The sequence below is a fragment of the Denticeps clupeoides genome, chromosome 17 (genome assembly GCF_900700375.1).
Source record: "Denticeps clupeoides chromosome 17, fDenClu1.1, whole genome shotgun sequence".
NCBI classification, from domain to species: Eukaryota; Metazoa; Chordata; class Actinopteri; order Clupeiformes; family Denticipitidae; genus Denticeps; species Denticeps clupeoides.
In genome coordinates this window covers 19,426,976-19,450,717 of record NC_041723.1, presented here as the reverse complement: position 1 = coordinate 19,450,717, position 23,742 = coordinate 19,426,976, and the positions used below count along the sequence as shown (strand labels likewise).

The 23,742-nt window shown below is 41.1% G+C and overlaps 1 protein-coding gene across 1 annotated transcript in view; it reads right to left on the bottom strand.

Moving 5' to 3' along the window:
* Positions 1–22,187, bottom strand: part of LOC114767234 (NT-3 growth factor receptor-like) — a 30,581-nt gene extending 8,394 nt beyond the window's left edge. The window contains exons 1-6 of the mRNA XM_028958819.1: positions 22,058–22,187; positions 21,318–21,338; positions 19,636–19,824; positions 7,821–7,951; positions 3,724–3,896; positions 2,608–2,851 (exon numbers count right to left, since the gene is read on the bottom strand). Of these exons, the coding sequence (XP_028814652.1) occupies positions 2,608–2,851; positions 3,724–3,896; positions 7,821–7,951; positions 19,636–19,824; positions 21,318–21,338; positions 22,058–22,187 (888 nt within the window). The remainder of the gene's footprint in view (positions 1–2,607; positions 2,852–3,723; positions 3,897–7,820; positions 7,952–19,635; positions 19,825–21,317; positions 21,339–22,057) is intronic.
* Between the last annotated feature and the right edge of the window lie 1,555 nt (positions 22,188–23,742).

Sequence of the window (23,742 nt, the reverse complement as noted above, 5' to 3'; positions counted from 1 at the left end):
CCCCTGTCATGGCTGCACACTGCTCACCGAGAGTGATGGTTAAATACAGAGGTCACATTTACCTCTGCAGAATTATTAGGAAAGTTGTATTTTTGAGGAATAATTTTATTATTGAACAACAACCATGTTCTCAATGAACCCAAAAACTCATTAATATCAAAGCTGAATGTTTTTGGAAATAGTTTTTAATTTGTTTTTATTTTTAGCTATTTTAGGGGGATATCTGTGTGTGCAGGTGACTATTACTGTGCATAATTATTAGGCAACTTAACAAAAAACACATATATACCCATTTCAATTATTTATTTTTACCAGTGAAACCAATATAACATCTCCACATTCACAAATATACATTTCTGACATTCAAAAACAAAACAAAAACAAATCAGCGACCAATATAGCCACCTTTCTTTGCAAGGACACTCAAAAGCCTGCCATCCATGGATCCTGTCAGTGTTTTGATCTGTTCACCATCAACATTGCGTGCAGCAGCAACCACAGCCTCCCAGACACTGTTCAGAGAGGTGTACTGTTTTCCCTCCTTGTAAATCTCACATTTGATGATCGACCACAGGTTCTCAATGGAGTTCAGATCAGGTGAACAAGGAGGCCATGTCATTAGTTTTTTTTCTTTTATACCCTTTCTTGTCAGCCACGCTGTGGAGTACTTGGACGCATGTGATGGAGCATTGTCCTGCATGAAAATCATGTTTTTCTTGAAGGATGCAGACTTCTCCCTGTACCACTGCTTGAAGAAGGTGTCTTCCAGAAACTGGCAGTAGGACTGGGAGTTGAGCTTGACTCCATCCTCAACCCAAAAAGGCCCCACAAGCTCATCTTTGATGATACCAGCCCAAACCAGTACTCCACCTCCACCTTGCTGGCATCTGAGTTGGACTGGAGCTCTCTGCCCTTTACCAATCCAGCCACGGGCCCATCCATCTGGCCCATCAAGACTCACTCTCATTTCATCAGTCCATAAAACCTTAGAAAAATCAGTCTTGAGATATTTCTTGGCCCAGTCTTGACGTTTCAGCTTGTGTGTCTTGTTCAGTGGTGGTCGTCTTTCAGCCTTTCTTACCTTGGCCATGTCTCTGAGTATTGCACACCTTGTGCTTTTGGGCACTCCAGTGATGTTGCAGCTCTGAAATATGGCCAAATTGGTGGCAAGTGGCATCTTGGCAGCTGCACGCTTGACTTTTCTCAGTTCATGGGCAGTTATTTTGCTCCTTGGTTTTTCCACACGCTTCTTGCAACCCTGTTGACTATTTTGAATGAAACGCTTGATTGTTCGATGATCATGCTTCAGAAGCTTTGCCATTTTAAGAGTGCTGCATCCCTCTGCAAGATATCTCACTATTTTTTACTTTTCTGAGCCTGTCAAGTCCTTCTTTTGACCCATTTGGCAAAGGAAAGGAAGTTGCCTAATAATTATGCACACCTGATATAGGGTGTTGATGTCATTAGACCACACCCCTTCTCATTACAGAGATGCACATCACCTAATATGCTTAATTGGTAGTAGGCTTTCGAGCCTATACAGCTTGGAGTAAGACAACATGCATGAAGAGGATGATGTGGACAATATACTAATTTGCCTAATAATTCTGCACTCCCTGTATCTCTGTGCACCGTGTTCTGTGCTGCTGTGTATCACAATGACAATCACTTCACTTTCACTTTCACACTTGGTGTTGGGCTTTTCCTGGAGAAACAAAAAATAAATTACCACGTTTCACCTTGCCAGATCATATGGCGACTGTGGATTTTTATGACAGTGACCACCACAGTAGCACATTTTCATCAATCACAATGTAATTTCTGAGATATTCTTGTTTTCGAAAATTAAATTAGGTGGAAAGTGACTGATCATGCAGCCTTGAAAACTAGAATGAGTTAATTCTGGAAAATATGTCTGCTATGAGTGGGGTTGAGTAAATTGTATTTCGTAATATCAAAGATTTTGCAGCTTCATCTTATATTCAAGTTGCTAAGCTTTATTTCAAAGAAATTCATAAATTCACAAAATTCCACATTACCTGCCCCTGTTTCTATGTCACTTGCATGTCATTTTAAAACATAACGTTATAGCTGATTGTTGTAAATATTTTTGACTTCACAGATATGAGCCTCAACCAAAAGCCCAAAAGAATGTAATGAACATATGCCGCCTTTTAAAGTCATTTTGCTGCAGTGTTCCCTACTCTTATCTTTTGTGAACTATCCATAGACAACCTAATAATACACCATTGTGAAGGACTAAATAGAAAAATAAAAAGTAATGACAATCACTTCACTTTACTTTGACGTTTCTGTCTTATTTAAACAGAACCCCTGGTACAGGAATGCATTGTCTGGGTTGATATTCCACAACCCCTAATCCCCCAACCATACAGGTAATGTTGTCTGTTGACCCTACTGCCACATGAAGACAGTTCTAGTTTCAGAGTCTGTAGATGAAAGTGGGACTTTCCATGTGATAAAACAAAAACGGTGCAGATTCACTCTGTGATTGAAATGATTCAGGTACTCTCTGAAAAATCAGTGCTACTTAAGTATGGAATACAAATATGGAATTACAAATGCACATTTCTTCTCGGCTCTTACCCTGTAGTAGTCAGTGCTGTATATATCTCTTGACATTCCGAAGTCACCAATCTTCACAAGCAACCCATTGCCCACCAAACAATTGCGAGTGGCCAGGTCACGGTGCACAAAATGCTGGGAGCCCAGGTACACCATCCCAGCTGCAATCTGACTGGCGATGTGCAGCATCTGTGAAAGGCCCAGCTCCCCATTGGTCTGCAGGGGCTGTCCGTCAACAAGGATCATGGCATCTGGCCCATGGGCTCTGCGAGAAGACACAGTACGTTTTCTAAAAAGCACTGACCGCCACATTGATAACAGTGTTGTCATTTGCATTACAGTCAGTAAGAGGTGACTGATGTTCGTTGGCAGGAATAAAACGATATTAAAGAAGACATGTTTTATCGGTGGCTAGGACTAAAAGATTGTTCTATAGTAAGCTTCTTTACTATCAGACTGGCCCTTTACGTACTCTTTTACTTAGGCCAGGATATCTATGCTAATCTACTGAACAAGACAGTGTCAATGCACTGTACTTCTGAGTAGACAACACAGTCATTCTAACCTGAGTGAAAACCTTTTTCCACACCCATGGGAACTCCCAGTGTTGCAATCCTGATTATCCAACCATTAATTTTTCACACATGCTTCTAATGCTTTTAGTGCTTATTTTTATTTTATTTTTATTTATACTCATAATTGTATGTCTGTCTCTCGGTCTTTCTGTGCACATGTTGCATGTCTTCTACATACATTGTATGTACATTGTATGTCTTTCCCTCTGTGAAGTTGTAGCATAAGCAATTTCCTTTAGGATTAATAAAGTTTTCTGATTCTGATTCTAATAATCTGTATTCTTTATGTAATCTCTACCAAATTTGAAGGTTGCCTAGTGTCATAGAGCAGGCCCAGGGTTAAATATGTTTATTGTTCCTTTTCTTTATTGAATTTAGAAGAGAAAAGCGTGCTTATGTGTGATGTCATGCAGATGTGTAGATGTGTAGTGCAGATGGTTTTATCTAATTTTTGTAGAGAAAATAATACCATGTGGGGCTGTTTCTGCCCAAAGGACCTCCCACATAGATGCAGGCTTTACTGAATGGACAAATGACTGAAGCTGCTGAATTAGTGCTATACCTTAGGAACTTGTTAAGGTCTCCATGCTTCATGTATTCAAAGACCATAATCAGGGGATCTCCATCCACACAGACCCCATAGAACTTCACTATGTGCTCATGCTGCAGGTTGGTCAGTAGCTCTGCTTCCCTCTGAAAGTCCTTCCTGGCTGCGAGGGTTGGGTCCTTCAGCGTCTGAAAAAGCCCAAGAGGAACAGTCAGCCCCTAAGAAGAACCAAATTCAAGATTGTTTATGTTGGTTTTAGTCAGGCTCTTCTAGCCTCATTCTCTCCTCACTTCTCTGTTTCAGTTTCACTGATTCTCAGAGGAAAAAGTCATTCTGTTCCTAATGCATGATACATAAACTAGATGAATGGACAGAATGTCATAGTAACCTGAAAACAGTCAAACTTTTCCACTTTGAGCCATTTTCTACAGCAGCCTAAAAGACTGTGTGACATTATTACAGTGACATGTCATTACAACGAGTATAAGAAGTTCCTCCATCATCATCATCGTCGTCATCATCATCCGATTTGTGCACTCCTCCATTCCTCCATTCAGTGGCCAGTATAGTGCATTAAGAAAGGAGCTTCTCATGTGTTTATAGCAGGAAGTCAGGTTTTCATAATTAGGTGGGCAGCCAGGATCACCAAAAAAAAACCACTTATTCAATTACAGTAGCAACTGGTCATATGGAATGAGAGCGGACGCAAGAGATGGATACTGTGCAACCCCTGAGTGTGTGAAATATTGACAGGATGGGGGGGGTGGGGTCACTTCATCCAGAATGAGGGAGTAGGTTGTGTGAACTTCAGCTATGAAATAATCACTCATCTTCTGGGTGTCAGAAATAATTACATGGCAACGAAAAAGAGTGGGTAGATGGTTAGTTCTGCTTCTGCAAGATACAGAAAACTAGCAAGCAGTGAATTCAACAAACATTAATGTTATAGTATCAAATGTGAGCCATGTTCTATTCCCATATTCTACAGTTCTATGTAACCTTCTAGTTGTGCAGTGTGACCTTCAAAACACAAGTTAATGCATATAATTTTTTGTGCATGTCAGTTCTAATATTCCCCTGTTCTCAAGAGTAAAATATTGCATCAATTTAATTGAAAATCCAATTAAATGCATATGCAACAATGCAGGTGATTTACTCAGACCAATTTATTCTGATTAGAAAAACCCTCTCCACCTGCAAAACATCCTGCCCTCAGGTCTGTGAAGCTGCAGGGTGACCCAACCCCCAAAACAGCCCAGCTCAGAGAGCAAAGGGAGGCTCATCCATCTCACTAGGCATTCAGACATCTTCTTGACAGGACCACTGGGGTAGGGGTTCATGCAAGAAAATAAATCCAGGCACTTTTCCTCTTTATCTGTGCATCCTGGTGTCACATTTCACTCTGAGGATTCACACAGACATCAAGATGTTTTTTTGGTGCTCCTCCACTTCCTATTGTTTCATTCATTTATCCATTCTCTCTCTCTTCTGCTGTATTCTCCATCACCACAAGCATCTCTACCTAGATCAGCAGGCAGCGGAGCACCAGTAACCCCAGGATAAGCAGTGATGAATGAGCCTAATATTAATCGTCATCCTAGGGGCCCTCATCAGTAGTTTACTCTCTCTCTCTCTCTCTCTCTCTCTCTCTCTCTCTCTCTCTCTCTCTCTATATATATATATATATATATATATATATATATATATATATTTTTTTTTTTTATATAGGTTACTAAGGCTGTCAATAATAAAAGAACACAGGTCTCCTGAGGGATTTTGGCCCATTCTTCCGTTACAAACTGTATGTTTTCAAAGCATGGACATCCACTTTGAGCATCCGCCACACATTCTAAATAGGACTGAGGACTGGACTTAGTTTTGTTTTCCTTAAGAAACTAACTATTGGACTAATTTTGATGGATGCTCTGGGTCACTGTCTTTTTGAAAGACCCAGCGACAACCTAAACCTAGACTATGAGCAGATTTTTAGACATTCTCCCTCAAAATGTCAAGATAATCTTTTTTTCATGATTGAGGCCAGGTCAGCAACAATCATTTTGGCAGATGTCTGGGGCTCCTTGCTGACATCTCTGACTATTTTCCTCTCCAGAGTTCTCAAAATCTTGCGCTTACGACCACAGCCAGGTTTCGTATGTTGTCTCCTTGTTTTTTTGCCAATTTTGCAACGTACAGCAGTTCTAGTCCCTGTGAATTATTTGTAGATGTCAGTGTAGACTTCCCCTTCGCATGAGCCTCTACTATCTTTCTGAGCTCCCAACTGATTTCCTTTGTCTTTATCACGGTGAATAACAATCGTTCCTCTCATGTGTTCAAGTGCCCTGTTCCTTGGAGTCGTTTTATGCTGACTGAATGCACATGAGTGTTTTCAAAGCTGATTGGTTGATTTGAAAGCAAACATCCACAAAGGGACACATTTTTTTTTACTATATTTACTATATAAAAAATTAGGAAAACATTCCATAACATGTCACCAGCTAAAAGGTGACAAATGCAAATGATTTCCAACATAGGCTGGAGTTTTTGAAGATTGTGAGGCTGCTCCTGGTTCAGAATTTAAGAAATGTGCACTTCAATTGCTGTGTATGACAATAATATTGCATTTAAAGTTGAACCAGGTTCCACTGAATTCTGAACAGTGCAGCTCTACTGGTTCCATAAAGATTTTTTGCATTTTCAACTACCCCATTCCTTCAAACAGCAGAGATCCATGCGTCAGTGCATTTAGGCTGTACATTTGTTAAAAGCGTATCAGGCCACGTGCCGGCTGAAACTGCTTTAAATGACGCTGCTGGTGGGATTTTGTTGGAGTCAGGCGAGGATGGATTGCCAGGTCTTTTGTTGCTGCAGTGAATGGTGGTTTCTGCTGAATGCAGGATCTGCAAGAATGTACTGCCTCCTGCTCAGGAGTGTGTATGGATGACTAGATGCCACATCCATACATTTGTTCCAGGTGAATTAAGAACCTTTACTGAGTAATAAACTAGCGACTGAGAATTTCTGAATGAAGAAGAGCTGTCTGGTTCCCAAAGTTCCTGAACTACTAATGGGTACTCATCATACGACTGCTGACAGGGTGATAATAAAGCTGAGGGGAGAGAGGGCAGCCTGCTCTGAAATTCAGTCCTCTTGCAGCTGCCAGCAAATGAAATCTTCTCCACATTGAGCAGCCCTGCTTCCCAGCATGCATCAATGACGCAGGCTTCATCTGAAAACCAATTTGGTTGAGGCTGGTCTTTAGATAACGGCAAGCCTTTCCTCTAAACTACTGCATGCCGGCAATTTGCATCCGTGTGTGTGTGTGTATATATTTATTTATAATAAATAGTCTCACAGGTTGGAGCTGAGGTGTGAAAGATGTAGTTTAAGTCATCATGTTCAAATTCATGCTGATAAATGATGTTTAGTGGTCAAAAAGACAGGAGAGAACATCTGCTTTAATTATTTTATTCATTATTCATTCCCATTAAAAACAATGATCTGTAAAGGTATGTTTTTCCCTTAGTTTTTCAACTGGCAAATTCTTTTTCAGAAAGTCATTTGCAAAGATTTGTGGTGTTTACTGGTAAGAAGATTTTTTTTTTTTTCACTTTTGTATTTTTGGGCGGGGTATAAATAATGAGTTGGTAATGCACTGGGGCAATTTTTCATTAAACCTTTACCACGTCAGCATTTATGCCATGTCATAAGACATGATAATCACTGTAAAAGCTGGATCACATTAGCATCACTGTTTCTCACAATCCATTGTTAACTGGTATTGCATTAGACAGTTTGATAGCTGGCGCATCTTCCGCAATGGCGGAACATGCGCCATGTGTCAACAATGACACATTTGTGTCCTTATTTAGGGGTGGTTGTAGCCTGACAAAGTCACACCCTCTTGTCCCTGAGTGAGACTTAACCCTGAGTGTGTCCAGGCGGTTCCTGTAGCTAATGATTGTATGTCACCACATCTCAGTCTGAGTTGTAATATGTAATATGACTATTAATTAAAACTGGCATCCATTATATACACAAGTTAGCACTATAGTTTGACTGACTGAGCATAATGAGCATAATATAACTCTGACAGATGCTGAGATGTCTCCTACCTTCACAGCCACCAGCATCTTGTCCTTTGTGGTGCTCAGGTTGTAGCACTCAGCCAGAAACACCTTCCCAAAGGCCCCTTCACCAAGCTCCCGCTTCAGCACAATATCTCTCCGCTTAATGTGCTGAACATCTGCATACAGACAGAAGAGGGACAGGCAGGTTAACACATAATTCTCCATTCTTCACCAAGCTCTGTATCTTTTTTTAACTTGAAAAACACTTTTTAGATTACTATTGTATTGGTCCTGCTTGTTCTTTCTATGCAAAGTGGAGGTAGCTATGAATTCAAAAAGAATCTAAAGTGAAGTAAACTGAGCAAATTGAGAGTCCATTGTGCATGAGGACAAAGTGGAGCGGCACCATCCAAGCACTAACAGTCATCCCTGCACCTGCTCCAGCCAAAAGCCCAGAGAGAGACAGCAGCTCCATATGGCTGTCCGCCACAGCATCTGCTATTTACCCAAAAACAGGCTATGAGACCAGCCTCTGGTCACCACGGCACCTAGCCAGGCTCACCATTCTCCCAAATATTGATTGATGGATGTTTGACCAAATAACTCGGTATTCTCTACTGGCTGGCAGGCCTTCCTGCATCCCGCCAACCAGAACTGCTAATCGCCAGAAACATATTAGGTGCAATTAAGTTCCACACAGTGGAAGTAACGACACACTGAGGAACTTGGCACAGCTCCAGACGGATATCTCAAATTCCCATTACACACACACACACACACACACACACACACACACACATTTCCATGTTCATTGTGAGACAGATCACAAGGGGATGTCTGGAGTAGCGGAAGGCAACACAGCCAGTGATTCCCCCTAATTAAACAGCCTCTATTTAAATCAAAAGTTGTCTTCGTCCCAGCGAGTGCCATGCTCGCAATTAGCCGTGCCGCTGAGGATGCAGGTCGTCCCACCTCCCTTCCCAGCTAAAGACCCCTCACTTTGTGCGGCCTCATTACAGCGGTGGCAACGGAACAGTAACCCCGCAGAGTGGCCGGTCCAGGAGGTTTGCTGCTTCCGTGCAAGGATGCTGAACTGAACACAGTAATGACTGTGGTTTATTAATTATATTTATAATTAATATATGTATATAATAATATATAATTATATTTCACTAGACCAGTAATCTGATGACAAGTGTACTGCATTACTTGAAGGATATTTACTATCAGGTACTTGCTCAGCATCTTTGCATTAATTTGCAGATCATTACAGTTTATTGTATTTATTTCAGTTTCTCTTTTTTACAGGCCTTTTGCTGCCAGGACAAACACAGCACAGCAGTGACGCAAAAGTCTGGCTCTGACTGCAACATTTATTTATAGAGTCATAACTTTTCACACTGGCTTCAGTGTTTGTGGTTATGCTATTTTATAGTTGAAGGAGGTGTGAGGTTATGTTAGTTTTTATGTACAATTCAATTCCATTGTTAATTTTTTTGTGTGGCAAAGAAAAGCAGTGTTTTAAGTGTTCAAAAAGGTTGCATTTGATTGTTAAAGCAAATAAAAAAAAACTTCACACAGGGCTTCTTTTTGTTTCTTTGTTCAATGTTTCTTTTTTCTGTTTTTGTCTTTTGTAGAGACAATATTTATCATTACATGGCTGACATGGGTGACATCAGAAAATAAAAACAAAATCCCTGCCACTGTATGACTGATGTGCCACCAATGTGTCACATGAAGCATGTCACCAACTTCCAGCCTGGTTTATTTAGCAGTGTAGCTTGGGGCGAAACACTCTATTAGCGATGTGTTCATGCAGCGGACAGCCCTGCAAATCCAGTTCATTACCGTGTTTGGTGGTAGTAGTGATCATATGGTAGTGTTAGAATGAGGGTGGTATTAACCTCTGAAACAGATGACCACAAAGTCCCAGGTTAAAACACCACTTACTACCATCGTGTCACTGAGCAAGACACTTAGATCTGAGTGTCTCCAGTCCCTGTAACTACTGATTGTAAGGCACTTTGGATAAGGGCGTCTGATGAACAGCCTAAATTTAAATGTTTCTATAAAAATTATATATATATAAATAATTTTCTATAAAATCTTCTTCCTGTATTTCAGTAAACACAGAATCGGACCTTGTCAGTGCATGCCGCGCAGACTGTGTGGTCCCGGTGGTGCCAGAGGTGCGACACGGATGAGGATATTGGCGTGTGGTCCAATACAGAGCCCCTTACGAGCTGTTTGGGTGCATCCAGAGAAACTCCATGGTGAGGTACTCTGGATCCGTGTGGCCTTTTCCGTTTTCAGGTGTTGATGTTGTCTGCCCTTATTACACCTTGCACTGCACCTCGTATACTCCGAGCCTCCAGTACTGCTTGCCTGATCCCTCCATCGCTAAAGGTAAAAGGAAGACATTCATCTAGACTCTTGGTCCCTCGGTGGTGGAATGAACTTCACCTCGAGGTCAGAACAGCTCAGTCACTGAGTATTTTCAAACGACAGCTCGAGACCTTCCTCTTTAAAGAATATTTAGATTAACTTTCTTATTGTCTAACTTATGTACAGAATCTACAACAAGAGTGAATAAAAAAATTGTATTCATAGTTGGGGTCCTAATGAACTAGAACTGATCACTTCATTGATGGTAACATGAAAGCACGTTGTTAGTCGCTCTGGATAAGGGGGTCTGCCAAATGCCTTAAATGTAAATGTTATAATAATTGTATCAACTTGTGGTTGTCTGTAAGTGAGCCTATTGTCTTGAGTCTTTGCTGGGTCATTTATTGTATGTTTGCGTCCATGCTTGTTGTCCTGTATGATGTGCTAAATATATATACATATATATTCCAGTAATCTGATGACCAGTGTTGGACTTTACAAGTCCTACTGCATTACTAGAAGGATATTTACTACAAGGTACATGCGCAGCATCTTTGCATTCATTCGCAGATCATTACAGTTTATTGTATTTATTTCATTTTTGCTGCCAGGACAAACACAGCGCAGCAGTGACGCAAAAGTCTGGCTCTGACTGCAACATTTATTTATAGCGTCCTTCATAAAAAATAAATTAATCAATGTAGAGAGACATTGAAGGAGTTTTAGAAGTGATTTAGAAGAAATCAGCTTCTGAAACAGCCATTACACAAATAAAAAAATTAAGCTACCTGACTTGCAAAACTCAGTCATTTATATTCAATTTAATTTCCATTCCATTTTATTTCCTGTTATAGTCTACAGGACCAGATCATCTCTCCATCACTACCTGTCTGACCCTCTTTCTCACACGTGTCTGTCAGTCTCAAATATACATTTTAACAAGGTTTACCAAGCTTACCAAGTCATAAGAGACCATTGCAAAATGTGATTAATTAATGATTTAATTTTGAAGTTTAATCAAAATGATTTAATCAAAATAACGATTGGTGCTTTTTAGCACACTATTTTATGTGTGTATTGAGATGCATCCACATATTAAGTCATTTGCATGCTCTGCAGCTGCTGGAGTGTGGATGTGTACAGAGTGTCCTTGCATGTTTCAGTAGCACTCTGCGGAAGGTAAAGCAGAAGCGGTGACCTACAGCTCCATCAGTAATGCATGTTCAACTATTTTTATGCTTATTGGATCCTGATGAATTAGGGTCCCATGGTGTGGTCCTGACAACTAATAGCGTGCCGCCTGCAGTAAACAGCACAGGTCCAGTGCAGGTGCTCAGGGAGGCAAACATCAAGGTTACAGAGCATGCGGAGATGCCCGTTATGCTACTCAGTCGCAATTAGAAGACATTAATGAGCTGGATGAGACACATTTACATATATTAACTATTTAGTGCATTGCTCCATCCATTGCTTGGAGGAAATACAGCAGAATAATTTCATCAGATTAGATTGAACACAGTCTTTCACCTTTTTGGAATAATGAATAAACAAAACTATAAAACTCAATTCTGTTTGAATATGAATACAGAACTGATTTGAAAGTCTCTCGACTCTTTCGGGACACAGCTTGCCTTGAGGTTTTAATGTGTGGAGGGTTGGGCAGGGCATTTTGCTGCTCTTTGGGGGCTTGCACAGGAGCTGAAGACTGATATGGCAGGAGGGGGCATGACACTTGGATAAGGGTGATAAAGCGAGACTCCACACAATCTTTTGGTATTGATTGCTTCGGGACCCAGTTCATTTGTCCCTCATGATCCCAGTTGGGCTGGGTGGGGAGTTGGTCTGTCAGCAGGCAGGGGGGTTGGTGTATGGCCGGAAACAGCTAGAGAAACTGTAACGATCAGTGTGGTGCCTTGGAGAATTGGGCATGGAGGTGGTATTACAGGGAGGGAGGGTAGGAGACTTCCCTGTAAAGGTGACCTGAGCTCCTCATCCTCCTTCCTCACTCCTTTTTCCTCCTTTGCTCTGTTTTTTCCTTTATTAAGTGCTCTGCTGATCCAAGGGAACACCTTTGTTTTTGAGAAGAGAGCCTTATCTGCCTTCTCATCATAACGTTTCTGACCACTCACACACTTGCTCACATTGATCAATAGGCAAATTCAATGGTGTTATACAGGAGTAACATGGAGTGCTTTCTATTTCAAGCAGAAATTAGAAAAAATGTGGGGAAAAGAGAGAGAAGGATGTCAGATTAGCACAGGCCAAGCTCCTGCTGAAATAATAGCCAACTCTCAGATATGCATCTGTTGTTGAAACACCCTCCATCTCTGTCCTTCACAGTCACTAATAAAGATCAAGTCCCTGCTTCTCCACACCTCCTTGTAACTGATGCTCCTCCTGCAGTCAACCATGACCTGTCAGAATCTTAATATTTGCTAAAGAGCCTTAATGAGGGATAATGAAGAAGCCTCATAGTTGCTCCTCTGACTGAGTTGAACAGTGATTGTCGAGTCTGGCTGCAGCAGCTTCTCAACACTGAGTAAGCATCTGAGTAAATGGGACTGCTGAAGTTAGAAATGTGAGGATAGCGGCACCAGCGAATAAAATCGTATGTTTTCCTGGAGCCAGAGTGCCCTACATCAATGCAAATTTAAAACCTGTAGCAGACTCCTCGATATAAATCGCTGGTTTGAAAGTGAAGTGATTGTCATTGTGAAACACTGAGGCACAGCACACGGTGCACACAACAAAATGTGTCCTCTGCACATTTGTAGCATTAAACAAGTCTAGCCCTCCTGGATACAGCTATGTACCCCAACCTCACTTAACTGGAAGAGGAGGTGGTGAGGTTATAATTTATAATTATTACCTCTGTATTACTCATAAACCTGAACATGGATTTAACTCTTTTGAGATTCTCTATACCAACATAACCCATACGTTCATTCCATTGGTTATTATTTATAGACACCCCGGACCTTACTCTAACATCCACTGTGATAAATTAGAAGACTCGCTAAGAACAGCATTCCTGTCTATACTAGACTGAATTAAATCCTTCCAGATTTATCGCCACTGATCAACTCACAGTCAGACCCCGCTGAACTCGCGACCAAATGCCTAGAACACTGCGTACTACATTATATAATGTTGCTCCCCTAAAAAAGGAAGATAGTAAGAGATACAAATTTAATACCTTAGTATAGTTATCACACTCACTTACTTAAGAAGACCGCACAGAAATTAGAACGTAAATGGGGTCGAAGTAAATTGAACGTGTTCCGAATAGCGGGATAGGAGAGCCTTAACTACAGGAACGGTCTTAGCGTGGTTCAATCAATCTCTCCTCTTTAATAGATAAGAACAAAAACAATCCTAGATTCCATTTTAATACTGGAGCAACTTCTTTTTTTCTCTCCCCTAAAGTTTTTCCTTGTGTGCAGAAGGTTCAAGATTCAAGATTGATTTATTGTCAGTACAACAGTACACCATGTATTGAAATAATGTTTCACACAGTGGTGTCCTAGAGTTTAAGGGAGCAACCCCGTAATCAGAAGGTTGCCTGTTTGAGTCCCGATCCACCAAGGTGCCACTGAGGTGCCACTGAGCAAAGCACCATCCCCACACACTGCTCCCTGGGACCTGTGTGAAACCATGTCTTCTTGTAGCATGAGGCAATTGTTTTGGGGTGAGGACAAAGAGCACAGGGTTTCCACAGGCCTTTAAGAGTTTAAAGGTCTTAAAAATTTTGCAATCCCAATAAATAAAATAAAACAAGCCTTCAATCTGTCAGATGTCTGCTAGTCACTGAGCGCTGCGCACCTCTGCAGTGTCAGTGTCATTACCCAATTGGTACCATTTGGCCAGCATGCATGGAAATGACCAGGGACAGTCCTAGCCTGTTTGGTGCCCTGTGGAAAAGTCATTATGATTTTAAAAATCACAAAATTAAATCTTGGAATCCTGGAAGGGACTGCAGGATAAAATATGAACAAGCATGTAGTTATTTAAATGTTTTCTGTAAACTCTTAAAATTTTATATTATGATCACCACATCGTACAAATACCTGACCATATGGGTGTGACATAGTCCTTTTTTATTGTTTTTTTTCTGGTATACGATATATGATATATGTTGTTATATCTGTAAAACATTTATTAGAACTTCCTGCTGCAGCGCCTTTGCTGCACACACACGTTACCCTTTCATAAACAGTTATATTTCAATTTACAAATTATAGGCCACAATAAATACCGTATATGGTTAAATTTATATCGCAATATGAATTTTATGCTGTACCCTAGAAGACTGTAATTAAGCCAAAAGTTGTTTCAGCAAACTATTTGTTTGAGGGTGTGCAAACATACGCAGCCAGCTATTTGGACATTTTAATTAGTTTGTTAATTGAATTGTGCAGATTATAGGTTACATTTCAAGCGTGGTCATCAGAAAATATTGCCACTTTAACATCTGATATAATATATCTACTGTACATAAGGTGTTTGAATCTTCAAAGTAGTTAACTGTTGTTTTCCTGTGCTGTTCCTGTGCTCCTGTGCTGAGAATTACTTTTCCTTCCCTAATGATAAATGCTGTAAATGTAAATGTAATGTGGTAATGTAGTAGCCTAGTGGGTAACACACTCGCCTATGAACCAGAAGACCCAGGTTAAAATCCCGCTTACTACCATTGTGTCCCTGAGCAAGACACTTAACTCTAAGTTGCTCCAGGGGGACTGTCCCTGTAACTACTGATTGTAAGTCGCTCTGGATAAGGGCGTCTTATAAATGCTTTTAATGTAAATGTAAATGTAATGATACTGATAATCAAAAAAACATAGTCTCCATAGCCTCCACTGGTAGTCCATGTCATCTTTTCTAAGATTGTGTATGTGCTTTTGACAGTCATTCCTGCCGATATGCTGAATTCATTCTTGCATTTTAGCCAATGATTCAGTAGGTTTTAGAGCCATACTGATCATACTGAAGTCTATACAGTTCATACCCCTACAACCAAATGAAAATGCTACTGGCTATTTTCCTCCTTTACTACTGGCCCCACCTGACCTGTTTAATCTGTTTAGAGTGATCAAATTCTTCCGATGAATTAATTTATCTGTTAAAGACAGCGTCTTTGGTGAGGTACTCAGGCTGCTTATTGAATTTGCTGCTGAAGCTGGAATGGAGAGATGGACAGATCTGTGGAAATTAGCGCAGGCAGGGAATGGATAACATTCTTCATCAAATTCGGCTGGTGGCTGAGGGGCATGGTAGGATTTATAATTCTATAAAGACATGAAGGAAGGCCCCAGGAGTGACTGAATACTATCTGAGATTGCCACATGCTTTGTACTTCCAGTGTAAGGGAGAAATAACTGCATTGCTCACAGGTCTAGGGGTCTGTGCCGGTGCTGATCGTAGTAAATATGTGCACTTCAAAAAAAGAAAAAAAAAAAGCCCTGAAGAGAACTACTCAGGCCTGTCCACTTCTCTGCAGAGTGCTTTATATGAGCAGGACTGGTTGCACAGCTTTTAAAAAGCCCTTGGTCATGTTAGCCAGCCAGCCGAGGAAGTAGATGCTGATATGAAGTCCAGAGGGCAAAAAGGGCTCTATTGTCCAATTTCTGTCCTTGTCAAAAGCATCAACCGAGACAAATGTATGAGGGCTCAGGAGGAGGAAATGGTCCTGTAATCATGAGTTGGGACAGAGCAGCCATCCAGCACAACTGATGTGTGTCAACCTTTTAGCCTTTTGGTAGAAGGTTAGTTTAAAGGAGAGAGGCAATTTCTTCAAAGGGCTTTTTTTGAAAAGTACAAAGCATCTGTCACATCTGTCTTTATTCTCGAAACAGGATCACTTATATCATCAGGAGGAATGTAAAAACATCTGGGTGACATACACCCAGTCATGATGCTCCATAACATCAGATCATCAGAACCCAAGGCTAAGTTTCATGCAAGAAACTTCTGTAGAGGCCGCAGTGTCATAATTCTGTATTATAAATGTGTAAAAATAGCTTTTCTAATCCTAAACATAAGCCTTTGATATTGAAACAATATTTCAGATATTTCAGCCTCTACAATTTTTCTGTAAACTATTTGTGTTTATATTTTGATGCCAATAAATTTAAAAGAGCACCACAATTTCAAGAGTGCTCCAAGAGTGCTCGCACTAATGAAATTCAGGGTCGGAAAAAAAACCCCAAAAATTGTCTAATCATCCGTCAAATTAAGCATGAGCAATCAATCAGCATTCTTCTCGACAGCATCCAGCCAATAAAGTTATGCTCCAACCGTTACGTTCTCTACTAGAGCCAAAAGAGAGAGATACAGCTGGCAAATCACATAAAGATGGTACATTTTATAAAAACTTTATTATTTAGAAAAGTAAAAAGCTTCGACTATTTGGCCATGGACAAACTGAAATGAAGTGGATGCCATGGGCGTGACTTTACTGACAGTTCCTGAGGGAAAGCAAGAGAGAGCGCCCCAAGCTCAGAACGAAGCCTACTTAAATGAATCTGAGCAACGGCTCACCAAACAGAAGGCGGTTAAAATGTGACCAGCACAAGTTAACATTAGTGTGATGTACAGACCAGACCCAAGATGAAGAAGATCAGCTTGTAAGAAGGGGCATTCTGCAGGACTACAGTACTTCTGCAGATCCTGCTGCATTTTAAATTGTGTCTCAAATCCTGAGTGGACAACAGTCAGGAAATGTGTTTTATTCATATATTTAATAATCAATAGACACAGACGATTGTTGTTTATATAGTGCTACATGCCTCCCTTGGGATTCAAGATGGACAATTCTGTTGTCGTTAACATCTGCAGGAAAACCAAATACGTGCACGCTGCTTTAATTTCATTAGTATCTTATCCAGGCGTGTAGCCACAATTTAAAACCTTTCAACGCTCCTTCCACTGCCACACCCCCCGCTGTTTCTCTGAAGCTTGTGTTTTCTTCTAGTAAATAAGTGATGCATTACCCACTGTAACTATAGCATGCCCTCCATGTAGTATGAATATGTAATGAAATTACACTAAGTTTATTGCTTTCATGTCAAAGATCGTTGGATCAAGGCTCCTGCTCACTCAGACAACTAGGCCTATGAAAATACAAGAACAGCCCAGCCACTAACAGCTTCACTCTTCTTCGTCTCAATCTGCACCTGAACCATTAAAGTAGAAACAATCGTGGCAGCTTTCAAAAGATTAAAAGAAAAAATGCCAGAATTGCAAGGATAAAATATAGTTTAGGAATATAGTAGGTACATTTTCCTATTATTCATCATATATTAATACCTACCTCAATAATCGCAATATGATCCCCCCCCCCCAGCCTAATCCTGTTCCACAGTACTGGCACTCACTCATTATCCATCAACATGTAATCCTATTGAGAAGCCCATCTAGGAACATTGTGTGTTTGTGTGTGTGTTTGATTGGTTTGAGTTCTGCCCTGTTCCCCTATACAATAATATCCTGTCATGGTTTTTACTGGGGGGGACTCCAGATCCATGTATTGGTCCAGAGTTTTGTTGTGTTGCATAATCCTAACTTGTGTTCACCTGTTGGTGCCTGTACATAAGTAGTCCGATTGTTGTTGCTGGGTTATTGTGTGTCTCTATGTATTTGTCAGTCACTGTAGGTTGCCCTGTATGCCATGCTGATGCTACTAAAATCCCCTGTTTCCATGAAGTGTATGCTGAGCCAGGGAGAAGTGGGCTCCATGGTGAGACGCAGCGTGGAGTAGGCATACTGGAATATGGCTGGTGTATGAGAGGGCAGGATGTTCGTGATTGGGGATGGTGAGAAGGACTGGCAACATTTGGGTGAGAGAAGGCAGGTGTGGGTAATCCAGGAAGAAGAATCGTGGGTCAGGCGGCCCGCAATGAGGATCAAGAAAACAATCAAGGGATAAGTATGTGGTTATGAAGGCTAGCAGCACTATTGGGAACCAATCAATGAGCAGGCAAAAATGCCGGGGGCCGGGGGGTTTCTAATGGTGGTTGACCCTGACCTCTTCCGGGTAGCATTGAGCCTTGTGACAGCCGTGCATCCTCTTGTGGTTAGGCGGAATGCCGTGACACTCACTCATAAATACAGACATTTAACCTAGTGTGGGGCATGCAATGTATTTGCATATTATATTTCGAATGATAGCTTTATGGATCGATGGTAAATATTTTTAGATATTAAAATTAACTAGAATTTGTTTAGGTGAAGAGCATGAAATGTTGCTGATTTGAAAAGCGAATTGGACAAATCTCTATTTATTAATACTGTGTGGAAAATAAAAGCAACTCATGATGGAGATGAGCAATGATGAAGTATTATTTCTGATTAAATAAAAGTGTCCACAAAACAAAAAATAATAACCCACATATGAGTTGTTTGTTCACAATTTTCTTCTCCCTCTTATATTTAAATGCACATTTACTGGACTCCACTTTCAAGGTTTTAAACGTGTGGAAAACTATTGTCATTAGAGGAAAATTACATTACAGCTCATGCTTCTTTTTTGTTTAGCTATCATAACACAGTGATACTATATTGTTATAATTTTGGTTCTTCAAAAGCTCTATTCATTCATTAATCTCATGGCAGTAATATTTCTATATGTGCTGCGCTCACCGCAAGGTTTGTGCTTTCTCTCAAAAAACCAGCAAGTGGGGATCGTGTTGTAGATCCCTGAACACTCAGAGACTGATAAGATCAGCTTTATTCCCCTTTTGTTTCGGATGTGTTTCGAAGGAGCAGACTGAACACTAGCTCGCTTTGATTCTATTAATTAGGCAGAAATGAGTGTACTCAGATCAGGCAACCACAGTCACTATTGGCACTACTTTTTAACAAGAATTCTTTATGCCATGAGCTAAAAATCACAAAGTAACGTCATTATGATATAATAGATTATGTTCTGCATCGATGCAGAATCATCCACATCCACTATAAGATGAACTTCAATGTCCTGTTACGGATGTCGCAGAAGAAGTTCAAGATGATTACTGCTCTAACATTCGTACAAGGGCAGAGTGGCCACAAATCAGAGCAAGTGTCGCTATAGTGTACAACTAGATAGCAACTTCACAGGGGCCTGAAAATGGGAATACACCACAGAGGCAGCCATTGACTGGGTTATTTTTGGAGGGATTCCATCAGGCAAGGACCCCCTGTGGACAGCAACACAGTGGGAACATGGCAGCTGTAAGCCTTTCAGACCTGCCACTGGCAGCATAATGGACAGCAAACAGAGCAACAGGCCTAAAATGGCATGAAATATGATTCATGTCTGAGAAGCACACCTGCTTTGTGCTTGGAGATAATTGTATATAGCAGAGTATAGTTATACCATTTACATTGGACATTTTTGTACAAGTCTATACCCTAACCCTGACATAAGCACACATGCATATACATGCATGGCTGTATATTTTCTGAAGGTGATTCCCATCAGGGCAGACCTACTCACATGTGGTGGGCTTGTTGCAGTTATGTCCATGGCGGAAGTACTGCGGATTTTCAATGACGGGAATGCGGGTCATGCCGATCACCACTGCGTCCGTCCCTGTGTCCAGAGTGCAGGGTGAAATGATGCCGTGGTTCACATGGTGCAGGGGACTGGCAGAGTCTTCCTCTCCACTGATGACTGCCACCGGCCCTGCAGCCAGAGGAAGGGAGGAAGAATAACTGTCAGCTGTGTTACTTTGGAAATGTGTGTGTGTGTGTGTATCCTCAGAATCACTGCTCCCCACAGTACAGTCTCTCTCACATCCTATTTTCTTTTAATCTCTCTGTCAGACAGGTTTTCTCAGATTCAACACAGACACAGTGTCACAGGACGGTGCAGTCAGGGAAAAAAAAGAAGAGTAGAAGCGAAATAGAGAAAAGTGTCTCTCCAGAATACAGCTACAGGAAAAAAAATATTTCTCCACCACTTAGCTTGTCTCTGTGTGTTTGTGTGTGTGTCAGTGTGGAGCTCATTAGGCAGCAGTGTGTTAGCAACGCACTGATTCTGACAAGACCTGTCAGCCTGGCTCAGTAGCTGGGATCAGTTCATCTGAAAAGGTCAGAAATCCTGGCTTGTGCAGGAAGGGTCAATCCAATGCAAAGTCAGCAAAAGCCAACCAGACTGTCCTGTTACTGGAGACAAGCTTGCCAGCCGACATGACAGAATTCCCACTATACTGCCTTTTAAGAACCTTCAGCTTGCTGTCTTTGTTTTTGTCAGCACAAATTCTGGTCAGTGTGTGTTTTCACAACTAGAGGCTCGACGTAATGAAATATCAAGATGATGCATCAAGTCTGATGCATACAAATTCAATAGTATTTTTTTTTTTTTATTCTTTACAACGTGACAAAAATGTCACAAGATGCAACATAATTGCTGGTAATGTGACAATAACTAGGTCAACCTCTTTCCACCGTTGAGAATTCTGAAAATATTCTTTAAATATCTTCACATCTTAATTGTGTATAATGTAAAAAATAGCCAGAGAGCATTTAAGACTTTTAGGAATAACCCTGTATGCCTGATGCACTTTTTAAATTAATTATCTGCCATTCCTCTTGGCAGAATCAATGAATCTCAACCAGTTTGGAAGAGGAGTAATTTTGCATAACAGAGTCCTTATGTCCTTTCCTCTCTATTATCAAACTCATCCATAGTTTGAATTATGGGGGGTGCTGGGAAGTGTACTAAATTAAAGGCTCAGAAACCAATCAAAATGTGGAACAGAACAAAAATACTACAACCAGAAGTCCTTTTACTTTTGTGTAATTTTGGCTGCTGTTAGGGGCTTGCCACAGCAGACCAGACCTAAGATGAAGAAGATCAGCTTGTAAGAAGGGGCCTATTTCCCCACGCTCGACTGATTAGAGATCCATGACCACGACCTTTGCCTGTCCCCGACCTAGAACTTTGCCTGCCCCTCTAAACGGATTACCCCTTGTGACCACGACCTTCGCCCACCATTGACCTCGAGTTTGCCTGCCCCCTTTGCAAAGACGATCTCGCATGTTTCCCCACCTTCGTGCCATCCCAGACGTCCAGCCTCATTCCTTCGCCTTCTTGCCCGTTACCCCCCATGGAGCCAAAGTTCCCTCCCCGCAACACAGCGGCGCTTCCACGGCCACACTTCCGTTCCAGCTCACCTCCGGCTGCACTATCACCGGCCAAGCACCTCCGGTCCTCCTCTCCCAGTACGACGACTACTCCACCCGCTCCAAGCATGCCTGCGAATGCGTCCCCGAACTCGGCCAGTGACATCAAGTTGGAGTGATTTGAATACAGTGCCTTTGTGTGTAGAGAGAGAGAGGTTTTTACAAGCTGAATGTCCTCACTACTAGGCCTTTCTATTTTCTTCTTGTCTGGCAGCTCAATCCTTAGCATTACCTTCTTTCTACACTTCTCTTGAACATATCACCATGTTTCTTGAAACTGTACTCCACTCTTGCAATAGTTCACAATGTCTGCATCACAATGTGAAACAAGAAGGGGTTAAGAGATCCTTGGTGTAGACTTACCTCTACTTTGAACATGTCTGTCACCGCTGTCACACTAACCCCATACATGTCGTGTACTTTCACATCTGCTACTCCTGACTTCCTGATACCATAAATCGTGTCTAGGCACCCTGTCAAATGCATTTTCAAAGTTCATAATCACCTTTGGAAAAAAACATTGCATCTGCTGCTGCTCTCTGATCATTATCTTTCCCATAATTATGGTTCTTTTTGCTTCTGTAGTTTGTACAGCTCTGCATATCACAGGTCAGGTCACCTGTTCCACTCTGCCTGCACTCACTTCTTCACCTCTCTTTCACACTTCCTATTTTCTGGAGTGTTGACTATCTAAACAACTCTACTTTCTGCTCTATTCCATTGAATCTCACTGTCCTCCCTTTCATCCACATACATGGATTCTGCCTTAGCCCTACTGTCCTTCATTCCTCTCCTTTCTCTAGAGAATCTCTCCACCTCTTCAGCTTGAACCCATCTCACTACGTCATCTGCAAATGTCATAGTCCAATGGGGACTCTTGTCTGATATCAGCTGTCCACCACCATATAAAAAAAGCTCAAAACAGATCCTTGGTGTAGACCCAATTCTACCTTAAATGCATCTCTCACTCCTATGGCAGACCTACCTCACTTCTGTTCCACTCTCTTAATACACCCAGGTGCCCTTTCCCATAACTTTGTTGTGTCTGATCAACTTTATATCCCTCACAAGCTAATGTCTTAGCTTTAGTCTTAACCACTTCTACACAGTACAGTCTCATCTCAACCATTTAATTCTTTGGCACTGCCGTCCTCTGTCTAGCTGTACTTTCCCTCTCACAAAATAAGTTTCATTGGTTTGTCTGCTCCCCGGGCGCCTGTCATCCTGTCATTCATCAGACCATTAAAACTTCCTCCATTAATCCACGGTCTAATTCTGATGCTCAGGCACTCATTGTAGGAGCTTTTGGTAGAGGACCCTTTGACTGACCTGCAGCTACACAGCCCTATACACATTTAACTGTGCTGCGCTGTATTCTTAAAATAACAAGAAGTTGTTATTAATGACTCATCCTAAGAAGTTGTTATTAATTACCAGTGAATAAAATGTATTTGTGGTTAGTTAATCATGAGACCAGCTCAGAAAATTGCTTTCTCGCAAACCAGAAAGAATGGGGCAGTGATGGTCAACAAGGACCCAAATCCTCCAGACAAACATCAATCAGGCTGAAACTTCATCCTCTAGTGAAACCTCATCATCACTCTAGTCAAATGTTTGCAACAAGACAGAACATATTCAACATGCTAAGTATCCTCCACAGAGGTAATTATACAAAAAAAAAAAAATACAACTGCAGTGTTTACAGTGGTATACTTACATGTATTAATAAAAGGCCACTTTGTGCTATGAGGACTGATATAGGCTAGAGCTCAGTATCTCTTAAGGCTCAAAAATATAAGTTGCCAAACAACCACTTAGGCTAATTAGGTCACTTAAGATGTTTTTCCTGGTAATTGGAAAGCCTGGGTCATAGCACTGCTATTATTAGACAAATTAAGGTAAATGTGGAGTCTTGTGAGGATAAACAGTGTGACCTTGCGCCGCTGAACTTTAAAAAGCTGAATAATTACTGCTTTCAGATGCTACTGCAGGCCCTTGGCACCATTAGGCTAGAATCCATGCAATTGCATAGCCAGATCCATCGCCTCTGTGCCCTTCACTCAAATTGAGATCATTAAAGTGAAGGGTAGAAAGTACAATGTGCGGTCAGAGGTCATGAGGAAGATAAGAATGAAACCATTTGAAATATGCCTTCAAGACAGCCAAATCAGAAGTTGCTGATTGCCCACCTATACAGTACACATCCACCCTTTCAAGACAAAAACCTCAAACAATATGTGAAGGAAGGGGATGAAACTGTTATGGTTTGGAGCAAAATCAGGGACGGATTCAGCTATAAATAACAAATGGTGATGGTGGCATTTACAATGCATCTAAATGACAATATTTTAATTGTATGTTTTTTACATATTTGAGCTGAGTATTAAAAAGGATGAAAAGACACATTTACACTGTA